Source organism: Camelus ferus, chromosome 20 (genome assembly GCF_009834535.1).
Source record: "Camelus ferus isolate YT-003-E chromosome 20, BCGSAC_Cfer_1.0, whole genome shotgun sequence".
NCBI classification, from domain to species: domain Eukaryota; kingdom Metazoa; phylum Chordata; class Mammalia; order Artiodactyla; family Camelidae; genus Camelus; species Camelus ferus.
In genome coordinates this window covers 17,530,203-17,545,582 of record NC_045715.1, presented here as the reverse complement: position 1 = coordinate 17,545,582, position 15,380 = coordinate 17,530,203, and the positions used below count along the sequence as shown (strand labels likewise).

General features: G+C 40.2%; 1 protein-coding gene across 7 annotated transcripts in view; it reads right to left on the bottom strand.

Moving 5' to 3' along the window:
- The window catches only part of CARMIL1 (capping protein regulator and myosin 1 linker 1), a 281,411-nt gene that overhangs the window by 95,587 nt on the left and 170,444 nt on the right, over nt 1-15,380 (bottom strand). For all 7 annotated transcript variants that reach the window (XM_032462599.1, XM_032462600.1, XM_032462601.1 and 4 more), the window contains 4 exons: nt 13,613-13,690; nt 13,397-13,473; nt 10,358-10,462; nt 4,934-5,003 (listed from right to left, as the gene is read on the bottom strand). In XM_032462599.1, the coding sequence (XP_032318490.1) occupies nt 4,934-5,003; nt 10,358-10,462; nt 13,397-13,473; nt 13,613-13,690 (330 nt within the window). The remainder of the gene's footprint in view (nt 1-4,933; nt 5,004-10,357; nt 10,463-13,396; nt 13,474-13,612; nt 13,691-15,380) is intronic.

Below are 15,380 nucleotides of genomic sequence, written 5' to 3'. Positions count from 1 at the left end.
CCTCAAAGCTGGCTCAGTGACTATCAAATCAAGTAGAACTGCCTCACAAGTTACCAGTCCCTTGCTGTGAGATCCTCCTCGTTACAAATTTTAGTATCAGATGCTCTTTTTTTTCTACCCATCATCAAAGCACCTTGCAATGAATGTGGAATCGCGTGCAGGAAAATTTTTCTTTAAAAGAACCAACTCCCACATCCAGACATGCAACGAATCCTCAGCTATAATTAGCCTTTGCATTTTCTCTGAAGTCTCAGAGAAATTCCTCTCTCTCGGAAGGAGATTAAGTTTGAAGAATTCGGTGCCAGCACTTATTTCTTCTTCTCTTGAAGGATGACTAGGAAGTAATAAGATCTAAACCCAGGCCAGAATGCATATACTTTGCTCCTTTCAGGCAGAGGGATTCAGGGGGAGAACACTCATGAACACCAACATCACTACCACTATACAAAACAGTCTCCTAATGCTTCCAGAACTAACCTTGAGGGCAGTGGAACACACACACTTCTTTGAACATCTGCACAGACACCAAGTCCTTATGCTTTGAGAGGGAATTAGGATCAGCCATAGGCCATTCAGAGGCAAGTCTGGCCACAGAGGGGCAACACTGCTCTGTATCCAAAATCAGGTGTCCCTATAAATTGATGAGACTAAGTCTTCTTGAAAGATCTAAAATAGCTTTGAAGGTAAACTTTTTTAAAATAATGTTTAGTAAAGGTAGAATAATTTAAGGCTTCTAAATAAAAATTTTTCGAAAAGCCATACTGACCCATGCTGTGATTTCTGACATTGAAAATAAGCCTCCTCTGTGGTAACCCCGTTCCTCCCCAGATAACAGTTCATGTACCCCAGGCTTAGCATCATGTCAAATACTAGCCCTGCAAACTGTCAGTCCGCCCTCCGCAGAATTTCAATCCTCAGTTGGTTTAATCTGTGGATGGGAAACCCGCAGATACGGAAGGACATCTGGATTCACTGAACTCTGCCATCTAATATGAGGGACCTGAGCACCTGCAGATTTTGATGCCTATGGCAGCTGCTGGAACCAGTTCCCGGTGGATACAGTATAAGCCCCATTCCATGGGTGACAAAGCCTGGAAGAAGGGAAACCACCTGACAAGCCAAGTGGCTGAGCCAGGTTCCAAAGGGGGCCTTTTGGATTCCAAAGTGTCTGCCCTTCGCTATGACACTCTTTTGCCTCCCTTGACTACTTTGAGTCATTTTCTAATTTTTTGCAAAGAAAAAAAGATTACTCCTTTTTGGTACCAGAAGACCAAGGGAAAGAAAATGAAACGTTATCACAATTAATATGAAACAGGTTAAGTGTTTTCTCTAAGCACAGAAGTTATCTGTAAATAAGGTTAAATTTCAGTCCTGACTAGGTGAGCCCTCACAGATCAAAAGATTACAGCCCCAAATTTCGGATTTAAGTTTCTAAATAATAATGATGTTTGTGTTGTAGGAAAGCAACTCCATAATTTATAAATATTTGCACGATGCTTTTTTTTTTTCATAGCATGGAGTGTAAATCTCTTTCATTCAAATTGATGAATGTGAAATGCCTCCTTCAGGGACAATACAGAAATAGCCCCCAAATGCGACAAAGATAACTCACCAGGAAAGGTAAACATGAATAGTAAAGAAACCAGTAAATGGTAAAAAAACAAAATAATTTGCTGAAAGTTATTCTAAGTTTCCTGTCTAGACAATTTTAATTCCCACCTCAAGGTTACTTTCTCTCTCCTCCCAATAAACTTAGAAGATGGTCCTTTACTTTCTATGACACCCACATAAACCTGATTTTAAAGTTAATCAGTGGAGAGTAGCTATTTTATAATAAAGTAAGTGATCTATTTATAAATATGAAAAAAGATTTCAGGGTATTTCACCTCCATTCTTTGCTTCCATGATTTGGGTAGACTGTTGTATTTTGAGGCATCTGTAGGGGGCACTGAACACATCAGTACCCACATCCCACTCCCCAGTATTACACCTCAGTTAGACATTTAACTCCTTTCAGATCTGTCAGCCCCTTATCTTGAGTAAGTCAACCCCAAGGAAATGACTTCCCAAGATGATAATGCCATCAGAGTGAAGTTTCATTCCCCACCACCATAAGTGGGGGCATCTATCTGACCATCAAAGAAGGTTAAGTGATGAGTTCGTCCACGGTTTTGACTGGCCTGCTAAGAGCAGAGAAAACTGTGTCTACTGTGGCTGAATAGAGAATGAACAGAAAAAAATACACACATGTATAATTTTAAATTTCCAAGTTAGTGAAAGCTTTTTTTCCAAGAGTATTATATAAACTCTGAAGTACTGATTTAAAGAGTTGTAGTTAATACTCAAGGTGCCAAGCATTCTACACAGATAATATTGTAACTCTAAGGACCTTTATAGGAGAGAGGTTTACTGTATCATGGAGACAAGCAAAGTGAAACCTAGTTAAATCTGGACATCCAGCTTTAAGAGGAAAAAATGTAACAAGACTCTTTAATTTAGAAAAATGATTTTGTGTTTCATTAATTTTCGTGAGCAGCACGTATAATGTGTGACTTTATAAACGTGGCCACCAGGATTGTGATTCAAGCTGTAAGATGGTGGAAGAATGTGGTTTTTTAAGATGGTAGTTTTAAGGGTTCCCCATCTCAGTGGCATCATTTTATAATTCATAAAGGAAAGGCTAAAATGAAGCTGGAATTATCATCACAATAGTGGCCAATCCCACCATCAGATCTGGATTCCTGCCTTAATAAGAAAAAGTTATAAAGGAAGAAGTCTAGCAGCCATTTGTGGAATCATAAAATTGCCAACAGTCTGCCATTTTTGACTTATAAAAATGTCAGTTTTATATGGCTCACTAAATATAACTATTTTTGAAAGTTATTCCCCACAGGCTCACAAAGGAGTTTAAAGAACAAGTTGTATAATAATCTAACAGTGTTCTTCGGACATATGGTGCCTGTCAACTTATTTCAGAAGAAAATGTCTATTCACATAATATTCTAATAACTACCAGTGTTAACAATAATCAGGAGAGCATGCTTTTATTATGACTCTGCCCTTAGTGAGCTGGATTATTTCAATTTCTTTAGACCTCTGTGGGAATCAGATGATCATTGTCCATTCTAGTTTTGATCACAGAATTAAATGAATGAATGTTCCACTGTTAGCAATCATGATCTTTAATCAGGATAGGAAAACATATTGGTCACAGCTAATTCGGTAATTTGACCTAATAGAGCAATCAAGTTTATACCAACTTGCTTTTTTTGATAGAATAACTCTTTCCATCTCCATTCTTCTTACTCCCTCCCTCATAAAAAAGTTTTTATTATTGGCATGCCCTTAACTAAAGTGATAGTAAACAGATAGCTAATTCATATTACCAGAACTGGTATCTATTTTACAGTCTGACTTTATAAATAAAAGAGCACAGATTAACACATGAGAATTTCACAATGCCAGGTTAGGTTTTTAGGGGTTTTCTCTCCCTGCCCCCAAACAAAAACACTAATGATACACACACAGTTGGTGTTCACCTCGACTCAAAATTAATTTTAAAATCCTACAGTAATAATCCAAATTGGATGGTTTCAGACTCGCCAGTTTCTGGAATTTGTAGACAGGTAAAGCATTACTCTTCAATACTTAGTGTTGGCTTGGTTCTTGGCATTTTGTTAGCAGCTATGGGAAACACAAAGCAAAGTAAGACACAAATACTACCCTCCAGAAAGTCATGACCTAGCTGGGAAAGCATACAGGAGCCAATTTAATAACTGTGCAAGAAGGTACTATGTTCTTCAGTGTCCAAGTGCATGTCACCATCATTAAGTATTAGACAATTTGGAAAAAAACACCACCACAAAGGGCTGAAGCAGTCAAGGAAGAAATTCAACAGATACATAAGTAAGACACTTGAACAACCTTTGTAGGTACCAGACACTCTAAGCAGCACATTTCAAAGAAGAGCTCTTTTAAACCTCAAAACAACCCACTGGGAGAGGCACTAACATTGCCTCCATTTTGCAAATGCAGAAATTGAGATGCAGTGAAATCAACTAACTCATCCAGGACTGGACAGCTAGTCATGGCCAAACTCAGATCGAACATTAGAAGTCTGATGCAGGTATGGAGGAGACTAGACTTGAACTAGATCCTCAAAGAGAGGGAGGCCTTGGGGAAGAAGAGGGACAGTGTCAAGAGTGTTTTGGGAAGAGAACAGTGGGGATAAAGGCCCAGGAGTAGGAATAAAGAGACTTCCACCCCCAGTCCTGAGAAAAGACACCAAGTTCGACATGTTGGGTAAAGTCAGGCTCTGAACAGGCTGGATAGTTGATACCCGGGTATCTTCTTACTAATCTCCACACAAACTTAAAGTTTCAAGACAGTGAAACAGTTCAGGTACCCTCTAAAATGCAGAAGACTTTAGTCTCAGTTCTTCTCTACGTGTTCTTTGATAGAAAGTGTTTAGAGTTGACATAATTTAAGAGAAACATTTTGATTTTCCTTTTTTAAATCAAAGTGTTAAAAAGTAAAATTAATGACGAGCCAGACATTCCCTTTCCCACTCTCCAAATCCAAGCTAGGTTACACACATCTGTCCCCTGCAAGGAAAGCTGTACGGTACTGCTTTTCCTGACCGTAAAGCTAGTTGAAACTTTTTAAATCTCAAAGCTTCATCATAAAATACTTAAGCCACTGGCACGAAGAAGGAGGGGAAAGGGTCATTAAAAACACATCTGAGTGCTTTCTGAATGGTGTTCCATGGTTGCTTTTAGATAAAACTTGCAAAATACAGAAGATCAGAAACGTCTACAACGCAGGTTTTTCTGCTTCATTTATACCCTCTAGAATCACACGTTCACACTTTTTCCAGGAAAAAGGCAAAGCAATTTTCAGGCTATTATCTATCACAGTCCAAAGGTGTTCTTACCTCACAGCCGCTGAGATCAAGAGAGACCCCCTTCAAGTTATGATTACAAGCCAGGCCCAATAACAGCGCTCTGAGGGGAGGAAACACACATGCATTAGATAAAAATTTCACACGTTGCACTGAAAATTTCTAAGTACACCGGATAAAGCCCAGACAAAGAGGGACGCCTTTTCTAAATCATAGGTCAAGAACCATCTCACTTCTTAACATGCCAACTGCATTTCTGCCGACCAACAGTGGTGACAAAAATGACATGGCAACATTCTTCTGTTTGGCACAGAGCAGGTCCATCACAGATGTAAAACCCGACAGGATTGCTATTCCTATGCAAATAAGCCAACAGGGTCCCTAACTGCACACTGAAATTAAACTGTGTTCATTACAGTTAAATTCCCACCTGCATCTGCTTGAGAACACCTTTAATAATGTTTAGAACATTATTAGGCAATTGTTATTTGAGTAGCAAAGTAAAGCTAGTTTTCTCTACTGAATATGTAACTGAGGAAGGCAGGCTCCAGAAGATTCCAGGATGGGAAATTATATCTAGACGAGTTTATTACAGGACTGACAGCAGTGGGATGGGTGAGGGTGTAACAACACGGGAGATGAGACTCAAGTCTGGAGTTTAAGGGCAGGATCCCGCCTGTCTATCCAATTACTGGCTGGTCCCAGGATCAACCCCATCACTGCTCTGCAAAGGAATTTTCTTATCTGCATATCGAGGAGACTGGGCTACTCAGACGGATCTCATCTCTAAGAATATGAATCAATTTCACTTTCACAAGTCAGTTCTATGAAGTTCAACATCACTGAAGAGGCTTGAAACAAAAATTTCACAGGTGTACCCACATCCATTACATTCCACCAAAAGGACCAAAGACCCTCAACTAGGTGCTGTGAGGAGAGCATGAGAGGATTTGTGCAAATAACCGTAATACAAGGCAGACAATCGTAAATACAAGAGAGCGGAAGGAAGACACCTGTCACCTGGGGGTGGGATGACTTGTTCTCAACATTCCCAGGAAAAGCACCTCTGCCCGGCATTCTCCAAAAACCTCCCAGGGTAAGGGGGAGGTGGGAAGGTAGGGGATTATTTCATGCCAAAGTCTCGGAGATTCTCCTCTTCCAGTGAGTCTCTGGCCTCATCCACGGAGAGAGAACTCCTGAGCTGGGCAGAGCACAAGAGCGTGGCTGCTTCTACTACAAACCGCACCCCTGTCAGCAAGGAGGCTGCAGGGAAGGGCGTTTCTCTTCCTTCCTTTAATCCAGTTCCAAAGGTTGGGCATATCTCACCTGTGTGCATGGCTCTGTTCAATTACTTATTAAAGCGTTGCTCTTCCCCTTAAAAAAGTGCCTTTTCACCCTTTCTTTCTTGGGGGCAGTATTGAGCCACTGAAAGCTCTTGGTACTGAGAACCAAAAGGCCAGTCCCCAGGTCCCTAACTCTCTTACTGACCACGGAGTGGGGGTGGGCTTAAGCACTTCATCTTTTCTCTCTGGGTCTCTAGCTCTCATCTAAAAAATGACAGTTAGGACAGTACCAAAGAAGTCCCTTGATTTGTAAGTTTTAAGTTTCTAGGATTTAGCCACAGATTTTAACATTGTATTTTTATAATACTTAGACAGAGGAAAAATTCTTTTTACTTTTCTGATGTGTAGATTAAGGCCAAGGAAATAAATAGGCATCCTTTCAGATACCTAACTGTAGAAGGTCAGTGATTAAGAGGTAATGACTCATGAGACAAGGAAATAGAAATAACCCACAGGAACTGCCCCTAGTAAAACAAAACAAAACAGAACAACAAAGCATCGAAGGCACAGGAGGGAAACTTTATCACAAGGTGTGTTGTTTCTTTTAAACTACTGTAAACTGCCTTGGCAATCTGACCCTCAATCATTAGGGCCAAACTGCTTAAGAAAAGAATTTGCATTTCATTTCCCCAGTTCTGGATATGCAATGCTAGTTTTAATTTTGGAGTAGCACACCCCTCCATTTTAAAAGCTTTATTTAAAATACTTGGCCAGGGCTATGGGGTCTGGGAGAAGGGGACGACGTGGCAGGGAGGGAGGCGGGCACAGGGAAGAGGAGGTGAAAGAGTAAGAATGAGCAGTAAATGCGGGCTCGCGCCTCACTCTGAGTGACGCTGGAGCAGGCAGCATCCTTGGGACACGCAAGAACACACTGTTCCGGAAATTTTAGGAAACACTAAGGAACAGTGTCACCATGTTCATTAAAACCCCTGGAACTACTTTAAAATAGATGGAAAAGAGCCTCCAAGGAAAAACACAACTCTGAAATAACCAATTCTGTTCTTTGTGTTGCTTTTGAAGAACCCAAATTAAGTGGGGGACTTCTGTAAACTACTTAGTGTTACTCTCAAAAGAAGTTGCATTTCGTTGGCTTATTCTCTTACAGCTACTGATCTCAACTCTTTAAAAATGAGGGTCTCCCTCTGGCCCTCTGGGTGCATTGGGATGTGACATGGGTTTAGGAACAGGGCTGAGCCGGTGTCCCCTGCTGACAGAGGTGGAGGCTGCAGTGCACCTCCCAGAGTCCCCACAGCCATCAGTCCCATTTTGGAACTGTCTCAGCTGAAGAAAAGTGCCTCGTCCAAGGTCACATCAGCTTTCAGGGGCAGCCTGTATCCAAGGACTGGTCAACACAGGGGTACAAAGGCCCAGCCTCCCGCCCCCAACTCAGGACAGCTCTGTGAAGGGCCACTCCAGCTACCAAGCTCCCATTGGGTCCACTGACCCCTTCACCGTAACGGCCCCAGTTCAACTTCCCCTCTGTCCTATCCTGCTGTCCTCCCGCCTCCCACTCCGGAGGCAGGATTCCAAGAGCCTTTCCTCATAAGTGTCCCACGTGCTAAGCTCCGTCTCTGAGTTGGTTTCCCAGAAAATCCAACCTGCGACAGGGACTTTTGACAAATTACTTATCTTTGAGCTTCCATTTCCTCAGCCATAAAATAGGGACAATGATACCTCCCCGCTGCTGTTGTCAACACTGCGGGTGACGGTTTGTGCATTAGCACCCGGTTCTGCATCTCACTCAGGGCAGCGCTTTCCAGTCCCATCCAGCCCTCACCCCCTCACAGGTAAACCCAAGCACCTCTGTTTGTTATATCTTTTCACATTACGGAATCACATTAAATGCACATATGGAACACTGTTTACAGAATCTTCAGCCACAAAGCTTTTTCCCTCACATTAAAATTTTTACTGAGTAACCACAGACCTGAAGAGACTATATGCATACCTCTTCTTACTACACTTCCCAGATACTGCTTTTTTTTTTTTTTTTTAACAAATTGAAGGTTTGTGGCCTTCCTGGATTGAGCAAGTCTGTTGTTTTTTTTTTTTGAGTCTAGTCAGTTTACAATGTTGTGTCAATTTCTGGTGTACAGCACGATGCTTCAGTCATACATGAACATATATGTATCAACGAGCAAGTCTTTTGATGCCATTTTTTCAACAGCATTTGCTCACTTCATGTCTCCAAGTCATATGTGGGTAATTCTCACAATATTTCAAACCCTCCACCAGCAAAAAACATCATGACTTGCTGAAGGCTCAGCTGATGGTTAACTTTTTTTTTTTTTTAGCAATAAAGTGTTTTTCATTTAAGATATATACATTTTTCTGGACATAATGCTATTGCACACTTAATAAACTACAGTATAGTGTATACCTAACTTTTATATGCACCGGGAAACCAAAAATTTTGTGTGACTTGCTTTATTACAATATTCACTTTATTGTAGTGGTCTGGAACCAAACTGGGAAACTCTGAGGGCTGCCTGTACTGATTTAACATTACTGAACAGTCACATAAATAACAACAGGTCACAAGATTTAACACCAACAAAATAACTTCTAAGTATACATATTTACAAGTCTGTATCTATAATAAAGTACAGTAAATCCAACGTTGTGGTGAGCATTACTCTATAAAATCAACTGCACTAAATGAATGAGGAACTACACTGTATTTTACAGGAATCCACAGTATTCAAAGTCTTAGAATACCACGTACCTATCGCTAAAACTACTTTGAATATTCTAATCTACCGCTGATACACTATGAGGGCAAAGATCAAGTCTGGTTTTGCTTTCCCACTGCACTCCTGGTATCCAGCCCATTGTAAATGCTCAATGAGTACCAGCTGAATGAATGAATAAGTAAATGAGTGTGGTTAAATTATAACGGATCCCCTTCAGAATACTGATTCTGATAGCTTTATTAATATCCATACAAACTATGTGCAGCTGTTACATTTAGAGATCTCTAATATACAGATTCAATGTTGTTGTTTTTTAAAAGGCTTGTTGTAACATCAAGTTTTTTTGTTTGTTCGTTTCTAGCACTTAGCTGAATCCATATTCTTAAAGGTATCGATGGTTTTAGTGATATGGTACTTCGTGGAATACTGTAATCAAGAATGTCACACCTCTCAAAAAGAAAAAAGAAAAGGCAATTTACAAATTAGATGATTAATTCTCCAGTAAAACGAATAGCAGACATTGATTTTAACATTTCATACAAATTACAAGGGAAAAATTAAAGCTGATTTACATTTAATGTCAGCTGGGGAAAGAGAAATCTGCATACATTTGAACATATCTGACAATGTACATATTGATAACTACTTGAAAATGAGTTCTTTTGACTCAGAGAGAATTAGATTCTATAGCCCTTTTGATTACCTCTGACAATGGTGAACAGAAATTCCAGGATAACAAATTATTCTAAGTTCAACTTTGTGGGGGAAGGCATAGCTCAGTGGTAGAGCATGTGCTTAGCATGCATGAGGTCCTGGGTTCATCCCCTAGTATAATCAATCAATCAATAAACCTAATCCCCTCCCAAAATTTTTTTTTAATTTAAAAAAATTAAAAGCTCAACCTCACCACTACACCTACACTGGGGATCTTAACCTGCAACATAAGTTGGCTGCCAAGTAAAAATACCAAACAGATAGATATCTAGGTAATTTAGAAACCAAAGCACCGAAAAAAATGGTTCTAGTGCACACACGTGTGTACAGAGTTTGATTAACACTGCTAGTAGAAATATTTAGAACTAATAGACTTTAAAACACACACACAAGTTCATACCCAAAAAGAACTAAACAGAGGTCAATAGAAAGGCAATGGTACCTGGGAGCACAACTTTTATAGATCAATGAGCACTGCCAAGGTCACGAACCAAGAAAGATTTTTTTTTTCATAGAAGATGCAATAATATCAATAGTGCACAATGTACTCAAAAAGAATCTGATTTCTTTTTGTGCCCCAAAGTAAAAAGGCATTTTCATCTGCCTTGTCTGTTTTAGAATTGTATGCCTCTTCCCCTTCCCCAAAGCACATTCATAATAACAAACTGAACTTTAAAAGCACTGGAGAAAACGAATTAACCACTCACTTTAAGGGCTCGGGAGACAGTTTTGTGCCTGAAAGGTTGATGTGCATCAGAGCCAGAGAACTACTAAAAAACTGCTTGAAAGATGGGGGTACTTCTTTTCCTTTCCTGAAAAATAAAAACAGGAGAGTCATCCTGGCAGTTAAACCTCCATCTCAGCATCCCACTTCCAAACTGGCAAAATCATTCATTGCTTATTCAGACACTGTGAAATAATCCATCAATCGGTTATATCTTCAGCAGAAATTTACAGGTAAAAAGAAGATGTCTGAGTTAAATAAATAAATTCAATATACTTGAAGGAATGATGTAAGAGAAGTTAAGAAATCTCATTAAGTCCTTTAAACATTTTATTCCTATTCTTGTAGTCAAGAAATTTGCTTTCTACCTCCTGATCTTTAGGAAACTCCATGTGCAGATTTTTAAGAAATAAGAAATTAAAGACAATATACCTTTCTTACCAATTTAAAGAACCATCCCGCTGGGTGGCATTGGATTGCTGAAGGTGGCCTTCTGCACTGGGCAATATTTCTAGATGTAGCATGTCTCAGATGCAACAAGATTGTGACCTGCTGTCAAGTCTGACTGGTATGAAATCTGGATGACAAATATCCTGTTCGGCTCTTGTATCCAAAGCACACATCTAATTATTTCAGGCCAAATATTAGAATGCAGACAAAACTTCAAAAGGAAATGGCTATAACCTCCAAATATGTCCTTTGCTACTGCAGTGGGAAGTAAGTGGATCAAATCACACAACTCTACAAGAAGGCAGAGTCAGCACCACTCTATGGGGGTTTAAGGAAAACAAGATTCCAGGGTCAAAATTAGAATATGAATGCTTTGTTTGTTTTGTTCTAACTGGCAGAACTGTTGGGAGGACTGAGTAATTAAAGTACTTAGCCTGATGTATAGTAAACACTCATTTAATACAGTTATTCATATTCTGTGGAGGGAGCCACAGAATCTCAGGGCAGAGGCTAACCAAGCCATCTAGCCCACCCACAGAATATTCAACAATATTTTACATACAGAGGTCTAGGCAACCTGTCAGTATTTTTAAAATGAGACAACTTCAGCCTATTTGAGAAGAAACAGCTCAGCAACCAGAATCTCTATTTGAGAGGATGAAAAACAAATTTAAGAGGAAAGAGAATTCTGGTAGAATATATATTAGATGTTTCAAACAACCCTGGTTCCATATAGTAGAATGATATCTGCTTGTATCCGCCTGTTCATTTTCTGATGAGCAAATGTGGTTAAATTATTCTTTGAATAGTAGTTTTCTTCCTGCTACTTTGTCTTGGTGCCCAGCGTTCCAATGTTCCCCGGTAATTCACCGCCCCTTTCCGAGGGAGGGTGATACTTCATCTCACCAACAGCAGGCCTGGCCACACAAGTCCATTTAGCCAACAGGCTGTGAGTAGAAACGATGTTCGTGACTTTCAGAGAGAAGTCTGACCTACCAGCATGTGCGCTACCCTGATTCGTTCTCCTCTGCTATGCGACTGTCAACATTCTAGAGATTGCTCTGCCTCCCAGAGTGAAGTTGATGTGGCCAGCCCATAAGCGACATGTCACAAAATCTTGTTGCTAGAAGCTATGGAGAGGGTGGTGAGTTGGAGGGATCATTTGTTACTGGAACAACCTGACCTCTCCTAACTGCTACACTTAGAAATGATCTGTGAACAAAAGTATGAATAGCCTGGCTAACAATCCACAGCTCAGTGTAAATGTAGCAGTTTTGACTTAATTACCAAGGGCTTTCTATGATTATATCTAGGTAAGGTCCTGGGTATTGAACAATTTAATCACAATCTTTCATTTGGAAGACAAGGCAATTTGTTAGCACAATTCTGCTCCATAAGTTTAATAGCTCAACTGAAGATCAGTCATAACAGAATTCACAGTATTACGAACTCAAAAGAGCTAATGAGATAAAAATCCACATAGTCTATGATATCATTTCTAACCCAGTTCCTTAGTCAATTCCAGCTCCACCAAAGCATGGCTTCATAAGCTACCTTCCAGTACATGAACTGACTGGTGGTCAACTTAATACCCTCTAAGGCCTTCAAAATAAAGTATCTTAGAAAACACTCAATTTCTCCCACCACTGTATCTCCTACATTAGGCACTCTCCGGTCATATCCTATTGAGGTATCTGTAGCATATTTTTGCTACTGTAAAGATTTACATCACTGTTGAAGTAATGGATCACGAGTACTTTAAAATATAGAATAACTCATTTATGAGGCATAATTGTAGAATAAAGCTGCTGAAATCTGAGTTTTCCAAACAAGTGACTCTTACTCTCTGAATATGTAAAGCTTTTAAAAAGTTAACCAATTAAAAAAAGGAGATGTTTATAGTATTAAACAATCCTCCATGTTATTAAAGAGCATATAATGACTAAAACATCGTTTACGACTTGCAGTAATAATTACGAATGCTAAGGGTTGAGCATTAGATGGTCCCAGAACTCCACACTTACACAACCCACGTCCTTCTCATAATTCTTCTGCATTCTCCCATTCTAAGTTGCTGCGTGTGTGTGAATACTTGTTGCTTCTAATCTACTGCCTGACTTCACAAACAATTCTAAGTCAGGAAGGGAGGAGTGAGGTACTTAGGCTGGTCCTCACTTCCACAAATTAAAACGCATCAGCTTTGGGATGACTGCTACTCTGTTTCCCGGAGACAGTTGATACTTACTTCAAAGGGCTTTACTGAGAAACACCTATAGACCCCTCTAGAAGGGTTTTAAAGATATTAAGAGAATGCCTGTCCACGTAGGAGGAATAGCACATTACTATATAATTCATACAGGTAGGCTGGAGTTACTGATGTGAACAATGACCTGCAATGAAAAAAGATATAACAAAAACTTGAACTTTCAAGACCTAATATTCATAGATAATGGTTTAACACCATCTCCTTCTTTCATGCACAACGTTCACCCTTTATCGCCCTGTTTTCATCTCACTACAAATTTCTCTGAGAGAAAGATACTCCGAGACGAGAGCCAGAATGGATGCATACCGGTGAGAAAAGACAGTTCTGGAGAGATTGAGCACAGCTAAGTACTGAAGGCATCCACGGAGGAGGGCTCGACAGACCTGAGAAAGAAACGAGGCACTCTTATTTTCAAATATTTCTAGGACTAAGGGAAAATTTTATGGGAGAGAAAGTCCCTTGTTTGCCATCTAAATAGCTGTTCCGAGACCACCCCCCAAAGCAATACAAAAAAAATATTACCATGTCCAGGGAACATTCTGTATTAGATAAATCCAGGTGAGCAATGGCATTTGGCTGGGCCAAAAAACTGTACATGGACTTGAAATAAAAAACAAAAACCAAACATATTAGGATCCAGAAACACACATGCACACACGCGCCTGTGTGTGCACACGATGCAGTTAATATTTTAAAATAAAGTTGCCTATATCCTCCCAGGATCATTCTCTGCTCTTCCCAAGGGGATTAGCAGAATTTCCTGTCATTCCATTCCCTTCCCTGAGAGCAAAACTCCAAAGATTATTTTAAATTTTGTTTAAGTTAAAAAGAGGCCAAATGGAGCCTTGGCTATTAGATCCCCTTTTTGTTAACATATGACTTGGTTTTCCTGATTAGCTCCATTTTCATTATACAGTTTTGGGACAGTGCTAATTAATTTTAACTGCTAAGACTGAAATCCTACCTGAATTGCAGTCACCCTATCAAAATGCCAATCACTTCTGAAACTGCTCAAGGAGCCACTAATATGAATTTGAACCACAGGATGGTGGTCTCAGGCTATATTCTCTTCAGTGCAACAAAATCATTTTTCAAGCCTACTTTCAAAATCTAACAAGAAAGGCAATACTACTAGGGTTTGGTTTTGTTCAGGTTCTTTTTTTGGGGGGGTGTTAATTAGGTTTATTTTATTTATTTACTTATGTGTTTTTTTAATGGAGGTACTAGGGGTTGAACCCAGGACCTCATGCATGCTAAACACACACTCTACCACTGAGCTATACCCTCCCCACTCCTAGATTTTTTTACATCTCACTTATAGTAAGACACTTGTTTCCAGGGGTTCTCAATGCCTCAACTACCCCTCATGCCCCTGCAAGCTATCAAAACAATAAAATTAATAACTCTGTTGTTCTTAAATTGTCCTGTGTGAGTAGCAGCTGCCAGCATCCACCAGTAACAAACTAAGTCCAAGCTCCTGGCACAGGGCAAATAGCTAAATTCTGCTCTGCTTCACTGGATGCCATGAGATACTTGCAAAAACAAACCAGCTTACGCTGAGATGTTCTAGTCCTTAGCAAAGACACCTAAGTGTAGCAGCTTTGCTATAGATGTTTGAGAAAGCTCCTCTTCAGCCAGGAATTCAAAAGAGTTAAAGATGAGTCTGGAAACACTTCAGAATAACTAGACACACAGAACGTACTATATTCTGAAAAGTTCTGATTCAGAAAAATAATTTTGTTCTCACTTAATGAAAATCGGATTCTGTCTTTGCCTGGCACTGTGATTTTATTCTGGCCACCAGCAGGGGGAGCTCTAATCACCCTTGGGCAGTGACCAGACCCTACAGCCAACACTTCTCCAGCGGGCCCTGCTAGGCTTCTCTCCCAAAAGGCACGGGGCTGAGTACACCCCTCACTGCACCTGCTGAAGGACTCCTGGAACCTCAGCCTGTCCGGGGCTGGAAGCCTGGCCTCATCATTCCCCTTCCCCTTCCCCCTTCCCCAGGGACAAGCTGGGACAAGACTCCTGGCCGGCTACTTTGCTGTCTTGGGTACCTTTAAGGCCCCTCTTTCAGTGGCCTTATAATTAAATCTTCAGGCTCTTATATCCTTCTCCCTATTCTGTCACTGTAACGTTTTGGTGGTTTCCCATCAGACTCCTTGTTTCATATTGGGAAGGAGCAGATTTATGAGTCATCAGTGAAGATGACAGCCACCATTGGACAACGCATTGAAAAAGTCATGGCACAGCAGGAAGCAAGTATTATGTAAACGAGTCAAGTGTAAGG